Genomic DNA, 25,916 nt, shown 5'->3' with positions numbered 1-25,916 from the left:
GATTATATTGGGATAATAAGGATATCATTTAGTGTTGCCTTAAAGGAGAAGTCCAACCTGAGCTCTTTTGGCTGTACTTCTCCTCTGGGTCACAGGAGTGCAATTCGTTTTGCACTCCTGTGACCCTTTTTCAGAGGAGAGCGGTCTGAAGTCCACTCTCCTCTGTCGCTGGAATCAGGCCGGGCACCATGTCATCCCGACTTAGGATGTCTGGATCCGCCAGCTGCTTGGACTGATAGGCATCTCAGCAACCTGCTCCCAGCCCCTACACAGCTCAGCGCTCCAATGTGGAGGAGCAGAGAGGAGAGCTGCTGACTGACGGGCAACATCTCTTCACCCGGGGAGGTCAAATAACTGAGCCATCTGTGGTGTTCAGTGGCTCGGTACTCGGTGAAAAGGCGGCGGGGGACAGATGCTGCATCCACCTAGGTAAGTATGAATCTAAAAAAACAAACAAACCCATACTTCTCTTTTAATAATGATCATCCTGTCAAAGTTGGCAAAGGACGATGATGATGATAATTATTATTATTATTATTATTATTATTATTATTATACAAGTTTTATATAGCACCAACAGTTTGCGCAGAGCTTAACAAAATAAGATTACAGGGCCATATCCTCAAAAGAGATACGACGGCGTATCTACCGATACGCCGTCGTATCCCTGTTTCTATCTTTGGAACTGATCCACAGAATCAGTTTCCAAGAGATAGACAGAAGATCCGACATGTGTAATTGAATCACACTGTCGGATCTTAAGGATGCAATTCTAGGCCGGCCGCTAGGTGGCGAGGCCATTGCGGCCGGCGTAGAATATGCAAATGAACACGGCGATCCACGAACGCTACGACGGGCCCGTCGCTCTAAATCTACATCGTTTACGTCGAGTTACGCCGTGTAAAAATAGGGCTGAGTCCTATTTGACTAAGCCCTATTAAGTGTGGCCGTCGTTCCCGCGACGAAAATTCAAACTCTACATCGTTTGCGTAAGACCTCCGTGAATGGCGCTGGATGCCATTTACGTTACCGTCTAAGCAAATGACGTCGGAACGACGTCAGTTAGCGCAATGCACGTCAGGTTAGTTACCTGACGGAGCATGCGCAGTACGTCCGGCACGGGAGCGCGCCTAATTTAAATGGGGCGAGTCCCATTTGAATAGGAACTCCTTGCGCTGGCCGGATTTAAGTTACACCGCCGCAAATTTCCAGGTAAGTGCTTTGTGGATCGGGCACTAACTTGGGAATTTTGCGGCGGTGTAACTTAAATCAGAAAAGTTACGTTGCGCCCGGATTCTGTGGATCTGGCCCACAGTTTTTATGCAAATTACACCTGTATTGCAAAGTGCAGGGGGGGCTAATAGGACACCTTAACACTTTATTTTGAGAGAGCCACACATAATCAAATTTAATCTTTAAATCATGAGATCATACTGCATGTAATCATAGGGAACTATTAACACTGTAAGGACCTGTGACAATCATAATGCAAAGGGAGGGGGAGACAAGCATCTAATTGTAGCAGTAAAAAACTTTAATAGGATCAAAGAAAGCTACTCACAAGGAGAGTTGGACCCCTTTCACACTGCGGTAAATCGCCGCTATTTATTTTTCATACATCACGGGGGGCACAGAGCCTTTAATCATTACATAGTAGATTATATCTCACCTTCAGGTGCTGGACACTGGTGTATTTAACTAGACAGGAAGTTTCCTCCCTATTTAACCCCTCCCATACTGGGAGCTCCTCAGTTTTTTTTACCAGTGTCTATGGTGTTGGTCACGATTTAAGGATATGCTAAGAAGATGCTCTACTAAAAAATCCCTCCGGGGGTCAAAGAGCTTGCGCAATCGAATCCATCCAAAACGCTTATATTATACGCTTAAAATGGATGGTACCCGGACCTCGCAGAAGACCCAGGTTTTGCCTGTAATGTCTTTCTTTTGAGGACTGGGCTCTGGGATCCAATACTTTCGCTATATATAAAAATGTGCAAATGTTTCTGACAGAATCTTTTACAAGGTCCAGGAAAGATGTCTCCTTTAAGTAGGAACCCAGAGCTCTGAAGGTTGGCACAACATACCCGCCGCGAGGGGTGAAGGCTGGATCTGTCTGGCTCAGAAAAGCCAGAGGGACTCCTAAGATGCCTACTCACAATCAGGCTGTGCAGACTAGGAGGCATTGTTAAAGTGGTTGTAAAACCCTTACAGACCACTTTGACCTACAGGTAAGCCTAGATTAAGGCTTACCTGTAGGTGCAACAAATATCTCCTAAACCTACACGGCTTAGAAGATATTTGTAAAAAAGACAACGGCGAATGGGGTCATGCCGTTAGTGACGGCTCCCGCGCGCATGCAAATATCTCCTAAACTTCACGCGACTCCGACCAGTCACAGAGCCGGAGTTCGCTGTCCCCGGAAAAAAGGGGGTTAAGATGGGCGCTCGCTACTAGCGAGGAAGACCGTGACATTGCGGGCTTCTCCTACAGGTAAGTGACACATAATGATGCGATGTATAGTAGCCCATTATGCTTTACCTTTGCAGGGAAACAGAGGAAGCAACACCCTTCAGGGTTTACGTCCTCTTTAATTGCTGGACTAAGTTCAGCTGTTTTCATCGGACAAACCGATCGTGTGTGGGCCCCATCGGTCTTTTTTACATCGGTGAAAAAAAAATAGAACATGTTTTAAATTTTTCCTATCGGACAAAAATCCACGCATGCTCAGAATTAAGTCGACGCATGCTCGGAAGTATTGAACTTAATTTTTCTCAGCACATCGTAGTGTTTTACGTCACTGCGTTTTGGCACGGTCGGATTTTTGACTGATGGTGTGTAGGCAAGACTGATGAAAGTCAGCTTCATCGGATAACCGACAAAAAAATCCATCGGATTAGATTCCATCAGATATCCGATCGTGTATGCAGCTTAAGGCGATGTATTCACTGAGTTTTGTTGTAAGAAATGGCCCTTTTGAGGTTGCCTCCCCTCCACTGACCCTCAATTCTGTCTATGCCACAGAATGTCAAATACTTGGATCCCTCCCATGGTGGAGTATAAAGTGGTTGGATAGACTGTGGTGCCTATAGCCTTTCCTAATTCTATTCACGTGTTTGCAAAGTCTTACTCCTAACTTCCTGGTGGTTCTGCCCAACTATTGCAATCCACATGGACATGTGAGAAGATAGGTCACATGCGTCGTCCCACACGTAATAAACTTTTTTTATTTTGTGGGACTCACCTGAGGTATTTGAGGTGAAATGTGTGGTCTTCCTGATCCTGTGACGAAAAGTCCTACACATTACATACCTCCCACAACTAATAAAACCCACTTGATCCAATAACGTACAAAGTTTCTTGGGCAGGTCTATCACATTGGGTGCTAATTGTAAATGTAAGGTAGGGGGCTTGGTGTAGATGAACTGTAGTTTAGTTGGCAATATTTTATTTGAATCAACCTTTCAAAAGAGGCCAGTGCTAAAATATTCATATCTGTTTGTGTTGACGTGTGAAGCCAGTCATAATGGCAACACCAACATCTCTTTTTATTAGCCTATTTTCCCAGGGCGTCTTTCAGGACAGCACCTCGAGATATTGGCTCCTCCCTCTCCACAGGAAACACCTTCAATCCAAGATCTTTAAAGGGAGGCTCCTCCCAGCACACATCAGTTTTTGTGTTTCCTCCGACCCGGAGGGAACACCTTCCAGAGGGGAGTAAATTTTTTTGTGGTCCAGTGTGACCGCTTCCCTCTTACCTGTCAGGCATCTGCCTGTGAGACGTCCGCTCCCCGCGCTACCCGTTCGGTGGCGGTTAGTAGCCGGGCTCCCCCTTCCACGGTAGCGTGCTCAGTGGAGCCAACGAAAAGCTGGGATGGCGTCCGGCGGCCGCGCGCGCGATTCGCGCCATTTTTTTCATACAGCGCGGTCGCTGGTGTGATGCGTCATTTCCGGCGCTTTCGGCTAGAGGAAGGGGCGGGGCGGGAGCTGGTGCTGATTTCCTTCTTCCGGTCCGGCGCAACGGCGCTTTTGGTCTCCGGAGAAGGTGTGACAAGCCACAGGGTGAAGCGCTGGCGTTCTGCGATGGAAACGGCAGAGAATCCAGCGGTGGGGACAGGCACAAGCACCAGCAAGACCTCAGCAGGAAGCAGCACAGTAAGTGTCCTTCCTTTTGGTTTTTCTGCCTAAAGTTTTTTTTCTTAAGGTGGAGGGTCGGTCTCAACTTTTTTTCTTCCCCCCCCCCCCCCCCAGTGGCTTTGGGGGGCCTGTCTGGGCACTGGTTTGGCTGCTGTCTTTTACTAGTGCACCTTTGCTAGGGGACCACATATGGGAACAGGGTTCTCACTAGGGTCCCCCTATATTCTTCTGTGCTTTTTTTCAGGCTAAATCCGACACTAGAAGAAAATGCCCATCATGTAGATCAAAGATGAGCGATAGCTGGAAGAAAGTACTGTGTAAAGCTTGCATTGATGTTTTAGTTCAGGAAGAATCAGCCGCCATGCGGGATGATCTGATCTCCTCAGCGAAAAAAGAGCTATTGAGCACGTTCCAATCTATGCGTGATTCATTAGTTGCGCCTTCCACCCCTCAAGCATCCACTTCCCAATCTTCGCAGGAGTCAGGGATTGTACCTGAACTTGTTATGGTTGAGGATTCAGGTCCCAGGGACCAACACGGTAGCGAGGACTCAGAGGAATCTGAGGGGGAGGTGATAGGACAACCCTCAAAGTTTAAATTATCCCTGGAGGAAGTGGAAGGCTTAACCACTTGCTGACGGCCGTACGACTTTGTACGGCCTCAGCGCGGCTCCCAATCCCTAACAGGCCGTCTTTTTACGGCCTCCCCTTTTCGCGTTCCCCGCGCGCGCTCCCGAGTGCGCAGCGGGGAACTGCTGTGCTGGCCGTGTCCCTCGGACACAGCCAGTCACAGATCGCCGTGAACGGCCAATCGGAGCGGCCGTTTCCTAGGCGATCTGTGCGGCCAATGAGAGATGATCTCATATGTTTACATATGAGATCATCTCTCATTCCCGGCTCTCGCAGACAGCGGTGCTGTCAGGGGAGAGAGGAGACGGATCTGTGTCTCTTGTACATAGAGACACAGATCGGTCACCCCCCCAGTCACCCCCCCTCCCCCACAGTTAGAACACTAATTAGGGTACACATTTAACCCCTTCCTCACCCCCTAGTGTTAACCCCTTCCCTGCCAGTCACATTTATACAGTAATTAGTGCATATTTATAGCACTGATTGCAGTATAAATGTGAATGGCGCCAAAAATGTGTCAAAAGTGTCCGATGTGTCCGCCATAACGTCGCAGTCCCAATAAAAATCGCAGATCGCCGCCATTTCTAGTAAAAAAAAAGCATTTATACAGTAATTAGTGCATATTTATAGCACTGATTGCAGTATAAATGTGAATGGCGCCAAAAATGTGTCAAAAGTGTCCGATGTGTCCGCCATAACGTCGCAGTCCCAATAAAAATCGCAGATCGCCGCCATTTCTAGTAAAAAAAAAGCATTTATACAGTAATTAGTGCATATTTATAGCACTGATTGCAGTATAATTGTGAATGGCGCCAAAAATGTGTCAAAAGTGTCCGATGTGTCCGCCATAACGTCGCAGTCCCAATAAAAATCGCAGATCGCCGCCATTTCTAGTAAAAAAAAAAAAAAAATAATAATTCTGTCCCTTATTTTGTAGGCGCTATAACTTTTGCGCAAACCAGTCGCTTATTGCGATTTTTTTTTTTTTTTTTTACTAAAAATATGTAGAATACGTATCGGCCTAGACTGAGGATAAAAAAAAAAACGTAAAAAAAAAAATTGAGCTATTTATTATAGCAACAAAGTAAAAATATTTTATTTTTTTTCAAAATTGTCGCTCTATTTTTGTTTATAGCGCAAAAAATAAAAACCGCAGAGGTGATCAAATACCACCAAAAGAAAGCTCTATTTGTGGGGAAAAAAGGACGTTAATTTTGTTTGGGAGCCACGTCGCACGACCGCGCAATTGTCAGTTAAAGCGACGCAGTGCCGAATCGCAAAAAGTCCTCTGGTCAGGAAGGGGTTTAAGTGCCCAGTAAGGAAGTGGTTAATCAAGGCCATACAGGTTACTTTGGGCCTGACTGAGGAAAAAAGAGATTTAACCTTACATGACCGCATGTATGCGGGTCTAGGTGAACCTAAAGGGCGGGTCATTCCGGTTCATGCAGTAATTTCTGAGGCCATAATTAGAGAATGGCAGGATCCAGAAAAGAAGCCCTTTTTCCCTAAAGCTCATAAGAGGCGCTTTCCTTTTGAGGAAGATTCAGCAGCAGTCTGGAACAAAGTTCCTAGACTAGACGCGGCTTTTTCGCAGGTGTCCAGGTCAACAGACTTGGCCTTTGAAGACATGGGGGTCCTTAAGGACCCCATGGATAAGCGTATGGATCTACTCTTAAAGAGGGCATGGCAATCGACTATGAATGGTCTAAAGCCTGCCATGGCTACAACATGTGTGGCCCGGAATCTGGAGTTCTGGATGAACCAGTTGAAAGCTCATATTTCAGCTGATTCATCGAAAGAAGAGATTCTGGATTCTTTTTCTACCTTAACCACAGCTGTAGCCTACATTGCAGATGCTTCAGCAGAGGCTATAAAAATGTCAGCTAGGTCCGCGGCTCTGGCAAATTCTGCCAGGAGAGCGTTATGGCTAAAAACCTGGCCAGGGGATGCGGCATCAAAGAATAAGTTGTGCGGCATTCCTTTTTCAGGAGACCTCCTGTTTGGTCCTGAGTTGGATAGCATCTTGGATAGGACCGCGGATAAGAAGAGATCTTTCCCTGTCAAGAGAAAGAGGCAACCTCCCAGACGGTTTTTTCGTCAGCAAAGAGGGCAAGACAAAAACCACAAACCCCAGGGAGATAGGAGAGGTTGGGCAGCCCAAAAGGGCAAGGAGAAAAAAGGAATCCTTTTCAATCCTCCTGCGCAGCCCCAGAAGTCTCAATGACTCGGTGACCCGGGTCGGCGGAAGATTGCAGAAATTTCTTCCGCGGTGGTCAGAGATAACCACCAATGGTTACATTCTGAACACCTTGTCCCGGGGGTACGAGATAGAATTTTCGGAGGCCCCACCGCAAAGTTTCCGGGTAACAAACCTCCCAAAAGATCCACTAAAATCCCTGGCCATGAAATCCTCTTTAAAGGAGCTTATTCAGCAGGGGGTAATAGTGCAGGTGCCTCAGGCAGAACAAGGGTTGGGGTTTTACTCCCATGTGTTTCTAGTGAGGAAACCCACGGGAAAGTTCAGGATGATCTTAAATTTAAAACCCTTGAACAAATCAGTCAAGTACAGGAGGTTCAAAATGGACTCTATTTTTTCGGTAAGGAATCTATTGACGCCAGGTTGCTTCATGGCGTCAATAGATTTAAGGGACGCCTACCTGCACATCCCAATCGCTCCGCAATCCCAGAGATACCTCAGACTAGCGGTAAGGAGAGGAAGGGTGGTCCAACACCTACAGTACAGGGCTCTCCCCTTCGGGCTCTCATCCTCACCACGGATATTTTCCAAGGTGATGGCAGAGGCCTTGGCCCCGCTTCGTTTACAGGGGGTGGCGGTAATCCCGTATTTAGACGACCTATTGATTTTTGCCCCGTCAAGGGAAAAACTGCTGATGGATTTGTCCAAAGCTCAGAGTCACTTAGAATCTCTGGGATGGATTCTGAATCTTCAGAAATCATCTCTAGTACCCATTCAAGAAATTATTTTCCTGGGCTATCAGGTGAACTCTTTGAGCCAGAAAATGTTTCTACCCCTAGAAAAGAAAGCCAAGGTCCAGGAGACCATTTCTCGGCTCCAGTCCAACCAGCCCATAACTATAAGACAGGTAATGTCGGCTTTAGGGGTGTTAACCTCGACCATGCCAGCAGTACAGTGGGCGAGACTGCATGTCCGTTGCTTGCAGAGTTTTCTTCTAAGATCTTGGGATCACAGTCTCAGCTCCCTGGACAATCTTGTAAAGATTCCATCCCGGGTAAAAAGATCCCTTTATTGGTGGAAGAACCAGCAGGTCCTCTCGAGGGGTCTGTTGTGGTCTTTTCCAGTGGAAAAAAGGTTAACAACAGATGCCAGTGCGTGGGGATGGGGAGCCCACTTGGAGAAGGATTTCATTCAGGGCTGCTGGTCAAAAGAGGAGTCGGTTCGGTCCTCAAATTGGAGAGAGTTACGAGCGATCTCATTAGCTCTACAGAGGTTTGCCCCAGATCTGGTAGGCCACCATGTTCAGGTGTTGACAGACAATGTTACGGCTGTAGCGTATGTAAACAGACAGGGGGGCACCAGAAGCAAGCCCCTGCTGTTGTTGGCCGAAAGCACCTTGCAGTGGGCAGAAAAGAACTTACTATCCCTCTCAGCGGTGCACCTGAGGGGATCACTGAACGTGGTGGCAGACTTTCTGAGCAGACATCAGGTTCGGGAGGCGGAGTGGTCATTGAGTCCAGAAGTCTTTCTAGAAATCTCCAACAGGTGGGGTCAACCGGAGGTGGACCTGTTTGCCTCGAGAGAGAATGCCCAGGTACCTCGATTTTTTTCCCTGGACAGGCGGGTCGGGTCCCTGGGGATAGATGCTCTGGCGCATCCATGGAGATTTCGCCTTTGCTTCGCTTTCCCCCCTTTCCAGATTCTCCCGCTAGTCCTAAGAAAGATTCAGAAAGAAGGAGTCCCAGTTATTTTGATCGCTCCTTACTGGCCCAAGAGAGCATGGTTCTCAGCAATCCTAGGGATGGCAACGGAACCATGTTGGCATCTTCCTCTCAGGTCAGATCTTCTGAGGCAGGGTCCAGTATTCCACCCGGACGTATCCAGACTCTCCCTTGCAGCTTGGTTTCTGAAAGGAAGATCTTAAAAGATAAAGGTTTTTCAGATCGGCTGATCTCTACCCTGTTAAATAGCAGGAAGAAAGTCACGAGAGCCATCTACGCTAAAGTTTGGAGAGTATATACGTCCTGGTGTAATGCTTCAGCCAGGGAGCCGAGCAGTCTTATTGCCATCCTAGAGTTCCTTCAGGATGGAGCGGACAAAGGATTAGTGGTCAGCACCCTAAAAGTGCAGGTGTCCGCCTTAGCAGTCTTCTTGGAAAGATCCATAGCCTCAGAGCCGTTGGTAGCCAGATTTTTTAGAGCCCTCTCTAGGGCTAGGCCGCCACGGGTCAAGGGCTTCCCTAAGTGGGACCTATCGGTGGTTTTAAAGGCTTTAGCAGTAAAGCCTTTTGAGCCTTTGAGTGATGCGTCTCTTAGGGATGCTACCTTGAAGGTTCTTTTTCTGGTCGCGATAACCTCAGCTCGCAGGGTTAGCGAACTACAGGCCCTGTCAGTAAGGGAACCGTATTTTTCATTATTTTCTGATAGGGTTGTGCTTAGAACAGACCCAAAATTCTTACCTAAGGTAGCCTCAGCGAGCAATCGCTCTCAGGAGATTGTGCTACCCACTTTTTGTTCCAACCCCGTGGGGGAGAAAGAATCTTTTTTTCACATGTTGGATGTGAGAAGGGCTTTGCTATGCTATCTCAAAATAACAGAGCCTTTCAGATGTTCAGAGTCACTATTTATTTTATTTGGGGGCAAAAGAAAAGGCCACCCGGCCTCAAGGGGCACCATAGCCAGATGGTTAAAATTAGCTATCAGGGAGGCTTATTTGCATTCAGAGTTAGTGCCGCCAGAAGGGATTTGTGCTCATTCTACACGTGCGCTTGCAACCTCATGGGCTGAGAGAGCTGGTGCCACCCCGGACCAAATATGCAAGGCGGCGACGTGGTCAAGCTTTAACACCTTTGTACGGCATTATAGGTTGGACCTTATTTCTGCCAAGGATCAAGCATTTGGCAGAAAGGTCCTACAAGCTGTTGTCCCGCCCTAGGGTGGTAAGTCTCTGGTATCCTCTTGAGGTGCTGTCCTGAAAGACGCCCTGGGAAAAAGCAAGTTAGGCTTACCGGTAACTTGTTTTCCAGAAGTCTTTCAGGACAGCAGCATCCCGCCCGTATATGTAATTATTAATGTGCCACGCTGTGACTAACCTATGTGTTTATGTGTTCCAGCCGGGGCCGGAGGTTTCTCGGTAACAACTGATGTGTGCTGGGAGGAGCCTCCCTTTAAAGATCTTGGATTGAAGGTGTTTCCTGTGGAGAGGGAGGAGCCAATATCTCGAGGTGCTGTCCTGAAAGACTTCTGGAAAACAAGTTACCGGTAAGCCTAACTTGCTTTTTTTCTTAAATAAATCCTCTTTTCATTTCTCCTACTGCTAACTTGGTTTGAAGTCCTTAGAGCGGTAACCCTTTTCCTCCCAACCCTGACCTCCCCAACCTTGTCTCCATAACCAATATGATGGTCATAACTTCTAGGAGACAGGTATGCTTCTTGATACAGAGGCTCATATCTGTTATAAGTAGGTACCCCATCTCCTAGAAGTTATAACCATCATAATGGTTATGGCTACAATAGAGGTTGGGAAGCTCAGGGTTGGACTTGACACACCCCACATCTTATGGAGAGGAGAAATGAAACAGGATATAGGGGAGGTAAAGGGAAAAAGAAAGCAAGAGATTTCATGCAAGGAATTTTCAACCTGAAGACGCTACGTTTTCAGTGGAGGAATTAAAAGTCTTAAAATTAGGCCTTAAATATGCCCCCGATTAGAAATCTTAAATTTTATGTGTTTATAAATTTTCAAAAATTTATGAGGAAAATTAATACAGTGGAACCTTGGATTACGAGTATAATCCGTTCCAGGAGAATGCTCGTAATCCAAAGTACTCGCATATCAAAACGAGTTTCCCCATTAAAGTCAATGGAAATGAAAATTATTTGTTCCGCATTGAGTTCAATAGGATGCAATACCGCATGCGGCCAGAGGCGGGGGGTGCCTGAGAGCCTCGGAAACGTCCAAAAAGGCCCGAGGACACTTTGGCTGACGTCAGCAAACCTCGGAAAGACTTCCTACCCGAGATTTGCCAAGGTCAGCCGTGCTGTCCTCTGGCCTTTCCGTGCATTTCCGAATGGCTGCAATCGGTGATGTTTGGCTCTGCTCGGCTCTGGCGCCCCCCTACCTCAGGCCAAAAGCAGTACTGCACACCACTTCGGCCTGAATCGTGCTCGTTTTGCGAGACCACACTCGCAAACTGAGTCACGATTTTCTTAAATACAGTGCTCGTATTGCGAAACGCTCGTTAACCGCGTTACTCGCAATCTGAGGTTCCACTTTATTAAGAAACATTTTAATAGATTTAGTTTGCCGCCAGATCAGGAACCATCTTACTATGACCATACCAATTTAAGGAACTAAAATAATTTTCCAGAAGTTTTTAAAACCCTAGTTGAGAAAGATATAGAAGATTTACAAACCAAACCCAGTAGACGTAAAAGAGAGAGGTTTAAAATTGTTGGAACAAAACAGATTGTGATTAGAGGTGCCGATAAAGGAGGTTGGCTAGTTATCCTCAATAAATCTGATTTGTTTGGGCAAGTACTAAAGAATCTTTTATGCAATTTCTTGTTGAAATTGGGAACAACAGATATCGTATTTCCTTCACAGCCACCTGTGAATAACATATACATTTTTTGGATTTGGTAATTTTCAAGGAGAACCACACACAATTCACGAAAATGCATTTCAAAGAAGTAGAATGGAATGGCTAGATCCCATTGGGAAGTTGCCACCATCCCAGATGGTTGAGTGCAATCCCCAAAAGCCAACTCATGAGAGTTAGGCGTAATTGTGCTAAGAAAGATGACTATGATTTACAGGCCTAAATTCTACTTGCTAGGTTTGAGGAAAAGGGTTACCGCTCTAAGGACCTAGTTCAAACTAAGATAGCAGTAGGAGAAATTAAAAGAGGATTTATTCAAGAAAAAAATGGCTAATAAAAGAGATGTTGGTGTTGCCTTTATGGCTGGCTTCATACGTTAACAAAAACAGATAGAAAAAATTATTCATAAGCACTGGCCTCTTTTGAAAGGTTGATCTAAATAAAATATTGCCAACGAAACCACAGTTCATCTACACCAAGCCCACTACCTTACGTTTACAATTATCACCCAATGTGATAGACCCACCCAAGAAACTTTGTACGTTTTTGGATCAAGTGTGTTTTTTTAGTTATAGGAGGTGTGTAATGGGTAGGACTTCTCGTCATAGGATCAGGAAGACCACACATTTCACCTCAAATACCTCAGGTGAGTCCCACAAAATAAAAAAGTTTATCACGTGTGGGACGGCACATAACCTCTCGCATGTCCATGTGGGTTGCAATACGTGGGCAGAACCACCAGGAAATTAGGAGTAAGACTTTGTAAACACGTGAATAGAATTAGGAAAGGCTAGAGGCACCACAGTCTCCAACCGCTTTAGGGATCCAAGTGGTTTGACATTCTGTTCCATAGACAGAATTGAGGGTAATTGGAGGGGAGGCAACCTCAAAAGGGCCATCTCTCGCAACGAAACTCAGTGGATACATCGCCTTAGAATGATGAGTCCATTGGGGCTAAACATTGAACTTGACTTAAATAGTTTTCTTTCTAATTGGTAATGGTCACTGAGAAGTTTTTAATTTGATTTAGAGGTTTATTCAGAATACTGTTATTCACATTATTTTTATTTTTCATTATATATATCTATTTTTTTTATATCTATTTTTTTTTTCCATTTCATTATTCTTTTGTTCTTATCTATTTTTTTTTAACATAAGGAATGTTTATTAAAGCAATAAATAAATACACTTGTAAATAAAGCATACACACAATATACAGAAACTCATTTGAGCAGGTTACACAATTCAAGGTGATGCAAAGAAGTAAAGCTGGAATAAACAACAATAATAGAGCAACATAGCTAAGAAAATACTAACATTTGCCACAGTAAGCCTGAGGAATTGGGCACAGAGCCTGTAGTAGATCCCAAAGAAACCAATGCAGCATGTGTACATATAAGGCTGCCACCAATCTCTAGGAACCCTTTGCAGAGGGAGAGGGGGAGGCAGAAAGGGGGTAGGGAAAGGTGAAGGGCAGTGGGGGTTCTTATCTATTTTAATTGTATTAATTTTTAATTCATAATAATATGATGGGTTACTCAATTTTAATTAAATATGTATGTAATAAAATTTGAGTATCATATGGGAGTGACGTCCTTTGGATGAATTAAGAAAGAAAAAAATATTTAGTTCAATTGTCGTATTTTTTAATGGTGGGAACCATTTCTTTGTGGTGACCAACGGTCATCTAACTGACCAAATGGCTGCGAGTTTTCCTTGTTGGAGACATGTTTGTCCAACCAATAAAATGGCCACTCTGCAGCTTCTGATTGGCTGATTATGGGGGAGGTTATCTTTTTTGTGTATTTAAGGGTGGCTTTGCTAACCGGAAATTAGGTCCTTTGAAGATGCCCCGTGGGAAGGCGAAATGCATTGATGCAATTTCCCGCTCCGAATCCACGAAACGTCACTTCTGGTTTGCGATTGTAACGCACGCTGATGGCGTTCGTCTGCTGTTATAAACTGTTGCTGGATTCATGCTTATTTTTAAACTCTTGCTTGTAAGTACTTGTCCACTTGCGCAATAAATTTCTTGGTCTAGAGTACTTCACTATGGCACCTTTTCTTTTTTTGTTATTTTGGGTATCATGATCCACATTTGATGTTTACAAGTTACGGAGATCTTCTTGATGCACTGATGTGACCTAGCCATCCCTGGCCAACGTCTCAAAGCCTGAACGACCCCCAGACTGAAAAGCTAGGGGTCCATTTCATCCAATGAGTGGGGACACAGAAGGGAGTGTGGCACACCTTGAGTTTTGGAGCACGACTGCACTTCAACATTGGAGCACACCGTATACTAAAATTTTTGGACTTGTTTATGAACTATTGCATTAAATGTCTGCATTTAATTTTTATTAGGCTCCATGCACACTGAAGCTGATAAACTGCAGTTTATTGGCGTTTTGGCTTTTTTTTTTAAAGCCCATAAACTGAACTCTATGTTAGCCTATGTGCCCATGCACACATGGGCGTTTTTTAGTGTTAATGAGCTTTGGAGTTTATTGGCTTTTTTCTGAACGCCCGAAATTTGCGTTCAAAGTGCAGTTTTTCGGCGGGGAAAAAACGCAAAACGGTGAAAAACGCTCAAACACCGTCGCTAGCGTTTTTTTTGCGTTTTTTAATCCATTGAAAAAAAAGCTACACTGAAAACCGCTGATTAAAGCTAAAACGCTAAAAAACGTTGAAAGGCTCCCTGCAAAGCTACTGGCGTTTTTTTATAGCTTTTATCAGCTTCAGTGTGCATGGAGCCTTATACTTATTTGCAAGCGCTGTAATTCTTTCTAGTCAGTCATACGTTGAAATGAATGGGTAGCGTGGCTGAATCGCCGCTGCAGCAGCGCTTTGCGAGTGGTTTTAACCCTTTGTCTGCCGCTAGTGGGAGGTTAAACGCGCCCCGCTAGCGGCCAAATACCTCTGAAAAAACTATGGTAAAGCGCCACAATTTACCCCCGACCCCACTTCAGTGTGAAAGGGGTCTTAGGGGTATTAGAGTATAGGGGGCTGAATACAAATGCACGCCACACTTTTTAAATATTTATTTGAAAAAAACATTTATCATTTTCCTTCCACTTCACAATTATGTGCCACTTTGTGTTGGTCTATCACATAAAATCCCAACAAAATACATTTATGTTTTTGGTTGTAAAATGACAAAATGTGGAAAATTTCAAGGGGTATAAATACTTTTTCAAGGCACTGTAGACCCCAATTAAAATATTATTGGAGATTCATAGATGACCACCTCCTGATATGGGAGGGGTCAGAGGACACACTCTTTTTGAACCGTAATAACATTAATATGTTTGGACTACCAATTAAGTGAGAATACTATTCACTTTTTGGATGTCACTATTAATAGACCGGGTCCAGAATTGAATACTAAGGTTTATTCTAAACCTACAGATCGAAATAGTTATCTGCCAATTAGGAGCGGTCATCACGTGGCATGGATAAGAAACATACATGTACAGGGGTCCCCGAACCCGTTGGGGACTTTCCTCCTGTTTGTAAGTTGGAAATGTTCGTAAGACGGGCCGCGCATGTGCAGAACGGTAATTACGGGCATTTCCAATGTTCCGTCGAAAGGCTGCAAATGCGCAGAATGGCAATTACGGACTTTTCCAAAGGCTCCGCTTGCCACGCATGCACAGATTGGCAGATGGTCCCCGCAGCGTCCCGTTCGTAAGTAGGAGTTGTTTGAAAGTCGAGTGTTCGTAAGTCGGGAACCCCCTGTACAAGCAAATGATTTAAAAGATAAATTTGTACAAAAAAGGTTATAATCCGCAGTCTCTGGACGAAATAATCGAGGTGGGTAATATATCTAGAACCCTTTCTTGTGAAAAAAAATATATCTAGAACCCAGTGTCTTGAAAACAAAAATCCACAAATGGGAGCAGATCAACATCAGTGGGCCTTTATATCTAATTTCAACCACCAGTATAGAGAGATATAAGATGTATTCAAAAAGCATTGGTACATACAATGTATGGATAGGGATCTGGGAGTGGACCATCCAAAATGAATTTTTAGAAAAGCCCCGAATTTGGGTGATCATGTAGTGAGAGTTTTTAAATAAACCAGGTCAACAAAAGGTTGACTTTGAAAGAAAGGGGTTCTACCTATGTAGGAAATGTATATCTTGTTGGATGGTCAAAACTAGTTATAGGGGCCGGAATACTAACAATACTGGTGTGGAAGGCAACAACATTTACAATAGATGAATTTATTAGATGCAATACTCACATGTGGTAGATCTGTTGTGGTGCCCCTGTGAGTGAATAACTTGTATAGCGCTACAAATGCAAACTAAATCGCCTCAAGGCGCTTATTTCCATCCAGTGTCATCCTGATCCTTCAGAAGAGGTGGGTCTTAAAGTTCTTTCCTGAAGGCCTGATCATTTTCTTCCATGCGGATGTTTGTGGGTAGAGCGTTCTTGTAGTCTTCTCCTGTGAACAGGAACATAACCCACTTGTCAAGATTTAAGGAGCTGTGTCCGTCCATGGACGACAGAGAAGGATTTTACGGTGAGTACAAAAATCCTATTTCTCTTTCGTTCATGGACGGACACAGCAGCCTTTGACCTTAGGATTATATCCGCTTCCTTCCAGGAGAGTTAGGCAGAAAAACAGCACTTAAAGTGTTAACTTTCCTCAGTGCAGCTCCTCCCAGGGGGGCGTGGTTCCCCAGGTATAACCCACACCCTGCTTTAGCAGCCTCAGTTTCTTTCTGCCTAACGTCAGGAGAGGACAGGCACTTTGGAGTCCCTGTACTCTGGAGATTTTTTTGTGATTTTTTTCGCTTTTTATTGTTTTGTTCCTGCTTTTTTGAATCCTGTGATTCTTCTAACAGCAGCCGACTGCATGACAGGCTGGGTCTTGACTCTTGTAGTCCCCCCATGTTCGGCCATCGAGCGTGTGCCGGCCCTCAGCTCAGCTTTGGGACGCCCACGACAGGTCCCGTTGCTCCAGGGGCGGCCGGGGAACATCTTGTTCTAGGGCACACATATGACCGGTCTTTTATGGCTTTGTCACAGTGTGTCTGGCCGACAGCCATGCCGTTTAGCGGACATTGGTTCTGTCTGGGATACCTCCAGCCGGTGGTCGCAGGACGGGTAAGTAGTGGCCCCTTGCTCAGGTAAGGTGGTATGGCTGGTATTTTCCCCTGGGAGGTCGACTGAGGGTTCACCCTGCTTTCCTCTTTCCCTTATTTTCCTCTCCCTCCTTCTGCATTTTGGGCAGCGGCTGTGAGGGGAGGGACCTTCTGGGGTCTCCTTATTACCACCAGGGCCTGTGTGTATAGCGGGGCTGTGTTTTTTACAGTACAGGTGTTTTGTGTGTGCTGTACTGGGTGCTGTGTCACTGGGGGTCTTTTTAAACTGCGCAACGGCCGCGATTTTGCCGTGGTCGCGGTTTATATCGCTCGGCGGCCATTTTCCTGTAGTCCACTGGTGTTTTTTCCTCATACAGTGGCCATCTTGGATTTCTATTGGCCTCGTGTGGCTGTTTCAGCGCTGAAAAAAGACCGCAAATCACCCTGAGGTGACAGACGCAGCGCAGCCAGCTTCAGTGAACACCTCAGATTTTTCTCAGCTCACGCTACACCGGGTGGGGTGGTGAGTTCCCTGGGGGCCTCTACCTCTGTTGTTAGCAGCCAGGAGGTGACCGGTGGGTGGTTCTGCCTTGCAGTTCAGGGTGACACAGCGGTGGGGCATTATGGAGCCTGAACCTGGTATTTCTGCCCTAGCAATGCCTGAGTTAACCCTTCATGCCCCTCTTCCTGCCACATCTGTTGAGGCAATGTCGGCTGTCCTGGAGGCATTTCTCGCCAGGTTTGATGCGGCTAGTGGCCAGAAGGGGGGTAAAAAGCGCCCCCTCCCTGAGCCTGCTTCAGGGAATGTCTCTGACATGGTATCAGGCCCTGCTATTGCTTCTGCCTCTGGTTCTGTCATGTCAGATGATGCAGGTTTAACCCATGCGGACAGTGAGAATCAGTTGCTGATAAGGAATTTGTTGGAGCTCTTATTTCTGTGGTGCGTGATACTCAGAAGCTTGAGGATTTGGCGGAGGCACCTGATGTGCCCATCCCTTTTGGGTTCCGCAAACCGCCACGCACCACAAAAGTGTTTCCTTATTTGGACAAATTATTGTACAAGGAATGGGATACCCCGCAAAAAGTTTTTGCTGTTCCAAAATACTTTGCAACCCATTATCCCTTTGAGGAGGACTTTTTAAAAAAGTGGGTCTCTACTCCGTCTGTGGACCCTCCAGTGTCCAGATTAAGCAAAGCCACCACGTTGCCTGTGGAAGGAGCTCCTGCATTTAAGGACCCTGCTGATAGGAGAGTGGGGGCTGTGGCCCGCTCCATCTTCACAGTAGTGGGTTCGGCTGCAAGACCGGTTTTGGCCGGGACTCTGGTGTCACAGACTCTGACCGAAAGGGCGAAGCTTCTGCTGCAAGAGCTGGAGAAACATAATGCTTCCGAGACCTGTAAGGACCTGGCTGAACAATTGGTTCAGGGTCTGAAGTTTGTCTGTGAGTCGGTCCTGGATACGCTCCCCTTGCTTTCCAGGGCTTCCGCCTATGCGGTGGAACTGCGCCGCCTTGTGTGGCTGAAATGCTGGTCTGCGGACCAGTCCTCAAAAAAGGCCTTGGTGGATTTGCCCTTTAAGGGTGAGCGGCTTTTTGTTGCATCCCTGGATGACATCATTAAGGATGCCACAGGTGGTAAGAGCACGTTGCTCCCACAGTCTGGGAAGGGCAAGGAGCCTTGCCGTAAGCAAGGGCCCTCCTTTACTGCTCCCAAGCGTTTTTTTTGTGTGCCTGGTGCGGCGGGAAAAAATTCGCAAGGTGCTAAGGCCCCCACTGCGGGGGAGAAGCGCACCTGGTACCGTAAGCCTGCAGACAAACCTGCTTCCGCATGAAGGTCTGCCCCCGCCCGTGTCTCAGGTGGGGGGCCGGCTTCCCGAATTCGCGGCTCGGTGGAGGTCTCTTCTTTCCGACCGTTGGGTTTGCGAAGTAGTTTCCTCGGGGTACAAGATAGAGTTTCTCTCTTGTCCGCCAAACAGATTATTTTCTTCCAACCTCCAGCTTCCTCCGGATCGCCGGAAGGCTCTGTCATGGGCTGTCCAGGATCTACTGGACAGGGGAGGCAGCGAGGGATCGCTATCGTGGGATATCTGGACGACCTTCTCCTGCGAGCTTCCTCAGGCTCAGAGTTAGAGGACGTGTCTATCATGTGTCAGACTCTCCAAGAATTCGTCTGGCTTCTGAATATCCAGAAGTCAGTGTTAGTTCAGTCCCAGAGACTGGAATACTTGGGACTAGTCCTGGATTCTGCGGAGGCGAGAGTTTTTCTCCCGACGGAGAAACTGAAGACCCTGCAATCTGCAGTGAAACAGTTGTCGACCCAGAAGTGGTCGTCTCTTCGATTCTGCATGAGGGTTCTGGGTCTGATGGTGGCCTCTTTCGAGGCGGTTCCGTATGCCCAATTCCACACCAGGGAGCTACAGAAGGAAATTCTGTCACGTTGGGGCAAGCTTCCGTCTACTTTGGATTACCAGATTCAGTTGAGCCGTCTGGTCAAGTCTTCCCTGGTGTGGTGGCTGATGTCTCCAGTGCTTCGGACCAGGAAGTCTTTTCTACCGTGCCGCTGGACAGTGGTCACGACGGATGCCAGCCTCTCCGGTTGGGGGGCGTTTGGGGCAACCAGTCAGCCCAGGGGCGCTGGACTCAGGAGGAGTCCCGCCTACCGATCAATATTCTGGAGCTCCGAGCGATCAAGCTGTGCCTTGCCAGGTGGTCCCAGGAGCTACAGGACCATCCGGTCAGGATCCAGTCCGACAAAGCCACGGGTGTGGCGTACGTCAATCATCAGGGAGGCACACGGAGTTCAGCTGCAGCGACGGAGGTCGCACACATCCTTCGGTGGGCCGAAAGGTCCGTTCCGGCTCTATCAGCTGTGTACATTTCAGGAGTACAGAATTTGCAAGCTTCTAGCATCCCGTCTCAACCGGAATGTGCCACGATTCGTGGCTAGGTCAAAGGACCCGTGGGCAGACGTGTCAGACGCGTTGGTGGCGCCTTGGGGTCACTATAGCCTAATTTATGCCTTCCCTCCTCTGAAGCTTCTTCCTCGCCTGCTGCGCAGAGTGAAAGCTGAAGGGATTACAACAAACCAGATCGCCCCAGATTGGCCGCGTCGCTCCTGGTACGCAGACCTGGTGCGTCTGGTGGCAGACGCCCCCTGGCGTCTACCCCTGAGAGAAGATCTTCTGTCGCAGGGTCCGATCTTCCATCCTGCTTTACAGTCGCTGGCTTTAACGGCATGGCTGTTGAAAGCCAGGTGCTGAAGAACCGAGGCTTATCAGGCTCGGTGGTTTCTACCATGCTGCGTGCAAGGAAGTCTACTTCACAAAGGATTTACCATCGTACGTGGAAGGCCTACATCTCTATGTGTGAGGAGCTGAAGTGGCACCCCTGTGCATATGTGGTGTCTTGGATTCTGCTGTTTTTACAGCGGGGAGTGGACCAGGCTCTCGCCTTAAGTACGGTCAAGAGTCAGATTTCTGCTCTGGCTGTTTACTTTCAGCGACCCTTGGCAGCGCACTCCTTGGTGCGCACGTTTGTACAGGGGGTCCGGCATGTGGCCCCTCCTGTGCACCCTCCACTGCCCCCATGGGACCTGAATTTAGTCCCCTTGGTGCTTCAAGAAGCTCGATTGAGGACATTCGGAAGATCCCCTTGTTGACTCTGTCACAAAATGTGTTTTTTCTGGTAGCTATTACCTCGATCAGACGGGTGTCTGAACTGGCGGCCTTGTCCTGCAAGGCCACCTACTTAGTCATCCATAAGGATAAGGTGGTGCTGCGTCCGCAGCCTTCTTTTCTCCCAAAGGTCGTTTCGGCTTTTCACATTAATGAGAACATTGTGTTACCATCCCTATGTCCTCGGCCGGCGAACCCGAAGGAGGCCACTTTACATTTCCTGGATGTGGTTTGGGCCCTTCGAGTGTATTTATCGGCTACGGCTCCGTTCCGGAAGTCGGACTCACTGTTCGTGTCGGTGACTGGTCCTAGAAAAGGCCTGGCAGTCTCGTCGGCTACCATTTCGAGGTGGATCCGACAGGTTGTGCTTCAGGCCTATGCCCTAAAGGGGCGGGCGCCTCCTTTTCGTTTCACGGCACATTCGACCAGGGCGATCGGTGCCTCTTGGGCTTTCCGGCATCAATCCTCTGTGTTACAGGTGTGTAAGGCAGCGACCTGGTCGTCAGTCCACACTTTTTCAAAGTTTTACAAGGTGGATGTGAGTGCATCTTCGGATGCCTCCTTCGGCCGCAAGGTGTTACGAGCGGCAGTTTAAGGTTGTAGTTCCTCCGTTGAGTAACTCTGGTTTTGTTTGGGGTGAAGTTTGGTTTGCTGTGATGTTTTCCCACCCCTCTAATTTTTTGACACTGCTTGGGGACGTCCCTAAGGTCAAAGGCTGCTGTGTCCGTCCATAAACGAAAGAGAAAATAGGATTTTTGTACTCACCGTAAAATCAATTTCTCTGAGTTCATGGACGGACACAGCACCCACCCCTCCTTTGTTTGTACTGCTTGTTACGAACTGAGGCTGCTAGAGCAGGGTGTGGGTTATACCCGGGGAACCACGCCCCCTGGGAGGAGCTGCACTGAGGAAAGTTGTTAACACTTTAAGTCCTGTTTTTCTGCTCAACTCTCCTGGAAGGAAGCGGATATAACCCTAAGGTCAAAGGCTGCTGTGTCCATCCATGAACTCAGAGAAATGGATTTAACGGCGAGTACAAAAATTCTATTTTTTTTCACCTTAATGCATCCTATGCATTAAGGTGAAAAAACACCTAGCAATCACGGGCCCCCCAGCCCCCCGTTTTTACTTACCTGAGCTAGTTCACCTGCTCGGCTCTTCTCCCTTCTCCACAAAGTCCTGGCATTGATTGGATAGATTGATAGCAGCTCAGCCATTGGCTCTCGCTGCTGTCAATCAAATCCAATGACGCGGGGGCAGGGCTGAGTCATACACTCGGCATCTATGTAGCTGAGTGTGTGACACAGGAGCGCGCCCGCAAGATAACCCCCTTGGGAGAGAGCTTCCCAGAGGGGGTTAGCTATTGCGGGGAGGAGCCACAAGACCCACCGTGGGACCCCAGAAGAGGATGTTCGTGGCCACTCTGTACAAAACTAACTGCACAGTGAAGGGAAGTATGACATGTTTTTTTATAAAAAAAAATAAAATAAACTGAACCTTTACAATCGCTTATTTGCCAAACACGAGAATGGGAGGCAAATTTTATCTGGTGAGTCTAAACCTAAAAAAGGAATGGTTGCACGCTATCACGTGGTGTGGTGTGGTGTGAAGATTGGATTATATTACCATTGGAATACCATTGACTGCATTTATGAACACTTAATATATTAGGTTTATCTGGACTTTTTGTTACATTCTATTTTCACATTCAGCATTTCCAATTGGGTGATATCGCAGTCTTCTGAGTCTATATGCATATGGGTTTATGTATTGATTTAGGTTATTTACTCATCATCTAGTGCCACTATTATCCTTATAGGTGAAGTGTTTTATTTTAATTTTTTTATGTTGATTTTCTAAATTTTGCTTTATTTTATCAGAGGTAATAATACATTCTTGGTGGTAATTGTTATGTCATTCTTTTCTTATAGGTTTGAAAATTGTAGATTTCTGAAAGTGGGAGATGAAGAAGAGTCCACATCTTCAGAGGATAAAATGGAGCCTGCTAATCTGTCCTGGCTGATTAACTCGGAGAGTAAAATTCAAACATTATAGTAAGAGAAACCTGTGATTCCTGCAGTGATCTAGAAATGTGGTGTCTTGTGATTGTTCCCATCTTTCAGTGTTCCCTTGTAGCTCTGGGTATTGTACAAGACATCAGGGATGGGTCCTGAACAGGGGAAATGTTTCCCCATAATTTGGGTTGTGCTCCTTATGACATGTATGCAGTTTGGAATACTTGGGTTCTCATCCAGAGAGTGACTGACCTACAGTCGGACGGACTTATTTACTCTGCTCTCTGGATTGGCAAGTCCTTATTTGGGACCTGGTATTTGGAGGCTCAGGAGGACTCCAAAAGGTCCTAAAAGGGGTTAACCCTCCTGGAGTGGGGGGCTTAAAAAGGAACAGGAAGAGAACCAGAATTTGTCTGAGGTGAAGTGGATTCCTTCACTGCTATAAGAAAGTGGACGGTCTGGAAACTCAGACTTTGTTTGCTGAGCTCCTATGGATTTCCTGTACTCTGAAGCAGATGGGAACCTTAAAGTGATATATATCCACTTGACCACTGGGCACGAAAACCCCCTTAATCACCAGACCAATTTTCAGCTTTCGGTGCTCTCACAATTTGAATGACAATTACTCAGTCATACAACATTGTACCCATCTGAAATTTTTGTCCTTTTTTTCACACAAATAGAGCTTTATTTTGGTGGTATTTGATCACCTCTGCGGTTTTTATTTTTTGCGCTATAAAAGAAAAAAGACTGAAAATTCTGTAAAAATAAAAAAAAAATTCTAGTTTCTGTCATATTAGCAGGTTATTTCTCACACACATCATATGCATACTACAAATTACACCCCAAAACACATTCTGCTATTCCTCCCGAGTATGGCGATACCACATGTGTGAGACTTTTACACAGCGTGGCCACATACGGAGGCCCAACGTGCAGGGAGCACCATCAGGCGTTCTGGAGCACCCAGGCCAATTTTGACATTTCTCTCCTACATGTAAAAATCATCATTTATTTGCTAAAAAATTACATAGAACCCCAAAACATTATATATGTTTTTTTTTCAAATACCCTAGAGAATACAATGGCGGTTGTTGCAACTTTTTATCTTGCATGGTATTTTCGCAGCAATTTTTTGAACGCGTGTTTTTAAAAAAAAAACTGTTTTGTGCTTAAAAAAAAAAAAACAGTAAAGTTAGCCCAATGTTTTTGCATAATATGAAAGATGAAGTTACACCGAGTAAATAGATACCCAACATGTCACCCTTCAAAATTGCACACGCTCGTGAAATTGCGCCAAACGTTGCTACTTAAAAATCCCCATAGGCGACGTATTGCAAGGTATTGGAGTATTGAGGGTATTGCGGAGTATTGGGGGGGTATTGCAGAGTATGGGGGGGTATTGCAGAGTATGGGGGGGTATTGCAGAGTATGGGGGGGTATTGCAGAGTATGGGGGGGGTGGTATTGCAGAGTATGGGGGTGGTATTGCAGAGTATGGGGGGGAGTATTGCAGAGTATGGGGGGGGGGGTATTGCAGAGTATGGGGGGGGGTATTGCAGAGTATGGGGGGGGTATTGCAGAGTATGGGGGGGGTATTGCAGAGTATGGGGGGGGTATTGCAGAGTATTGCACTTTACTTTAGCGCTTATCATTTTTTTTTTACTGCAGAGTATTGCGCAGGGATGGCTGGATCTGTGACTGCAATTGTCACAGATCCAGCCCACAGTGCGGCGGCTGCTGCTGCCGCCCGATCCCCCCCCCTCCCTCTCCTCTCACACTGTACCGAACGGTACAGAGAGGAGAGGGAGGAACCGGCGTCATTACATGACGCCGGTTTGTTTACAAGTGATCGCGCCGTCATTGGACGGCGCGATCACGTGGTAAGGAGCCGCTTCCATTGGCTCCTTACCGCGATCCGTGTTGCTGCGGGTCCCGTGGATCCGCCGAGCGCCGGTGATCGCGTGTGCGCGCCCGCTCGGGCGCGCAATTCTGACTCTCTGGGAGGACGTATATTGACGCCCTCCTAGAGTTAGGGAACCGCCTTGTAGCCGTATTTCGGCTATAGGGCGGTTACCAAGTAGATATGGGGGATATGATTGCCATGTACAAATTCATAAGGGGGCATATGATCACAGTGTTTAAATGCATAATGGGGGATATGATCACCATGTATAAATACATAAGGGGGATATGATTTTCAGGTATGAATACATAAGGGGGTATGATTACCATGTATAAATACATAAGGGGGATATGATCCACCATGTATAAATACATAAGGGGGATATGATCACAGTGTTTAAATACATAATGGGGGATATGATTACCATGTATGAATACATAAGGGGGGTATGATTACCATGTATAAATACATAAAGGGGGTATGATTACCATGTATAAATAGGGGGGATATAATCGCCATGTATAAATAAATAAGGGGGATATGATCACTGTGTTTAAATGCATAAGTGGGGATGTGATCTCCATGTATAAATACATGTGTAAAAAAGGGGGGAGAGTTGGGACTTTGAATGAGATGCGTTTTAAGCAGTATGCGATTAAATATATATATGAAATCTAAAAAATATTCGAAATAGTAGCCAGGCTCAAGGTTGCCAACCAAAAAAGCACTAAACCAAATTAATCTGTCTAACTGTATGCAATTAAAAACAGAGGTTTAGTTGCATGCATTTGCAAATACCTGTTTTAAGCTGCAATGCCAACGTCAAGGCACTCCGTGTATTGCAGTCCTAGCTATGATTTTAAAGGCTCCTAATAAGGAGCACAGGCGTGCTAATCAATAGGCAGGGGGCAGGTGGTAACCTAAACCCGCCCCTGCCCATAGTTTGTCTGGCAAACAAGAGCACTGGAAAAACAAAAGAAAAAACAGGAGTGGAACCAAAACATGCCTACCAAACCAAAATACCACCAGACTAAGTGCGGACCACATCAAATTGGGTCAGCTAGTCAAAGAATGACAATGCATAGATTAACTGTTGGTGGTAGATCTGTGGAGGCACTCTATTCCACTCCTGAAAACGCATCTCCATCCCTAAATAGTGTTTAAAAGGGGGGGGGGGGTAGGGTTGGTACTGTTTATTTGTTTAAAATTGCATAACCCATCAGTGTTATATATTAAAAAATAATTCAAAAAGAAGACCATGAAAATAAAAATAATATAAATAAATATAAATGAAAAAGGAAATAAAAATAGAAAATAAATTAAAATAAGACTCAAATTGTAAATAACAATATTTTAAATAAACCTCTAAATCGAATGAAAAACTTCTCAATGACCATTACAGATTAGAAAGAAAACAATTTAGGTCAAGTGCTATGTTTAACCCCAATGGACTCATTGTTCTAAGACAAAAAAAAGGCGTAGCAATGGAGGCTAAGTGTGCCCCCTCAGTGGCCAATCTGTTTATGAGCCACTGGGAAAAATATGCAATTTTTAACAATATTCTACCTCAACTAAAATTTTACAAGCAGTATATAGACGACAACATTATAATTATCTGGGCAGGTACAAGGGAATTTTTTCTGCAATTTCTTGTAGAAATTGGGAACAGAT

General features: G+C 46.0%; 1 protein-coding gene across 1 annotated transcript in view; it reads left to right on the top strand.

The window, feature by feature from the left end:
- Positions 1-25,916, top strand: part of LOC120939756 (NACHT, LRR and PYD domains-containing protein 12-like) — a 429,782-nt gene that overhangs the window by 201,324 nt on the left and 202,542 nt on the right. Inside the window, exon 6 of the mRNA XM_040352091.1 lies at positions 22,257-22,379. Coding sequence (XP_040208025.1) covers positions 22,257-22,379 — 123 coding nt within the window. The remainder of the gene's footprint in view (positions 1-22,256; positions 22,380-25,916) is intronic.

This window comes from Rana temporaria, chromosome 5 (assembly GCF_905171775.1).
Source record: "Rana temporaria chromosome 5, aRanTem1.1, whole genome shotgun sequence".
Lineage (NCBI taxonomy): Eukaryota > Metazoa > Chordata > Amphibia > Anura > Ranidae > Rana > Rana temporaria.
Note: the sequence above shows the minus strand (reverse complement) of the source record. Positions and strands in the feature narration are given on the sequence as shown.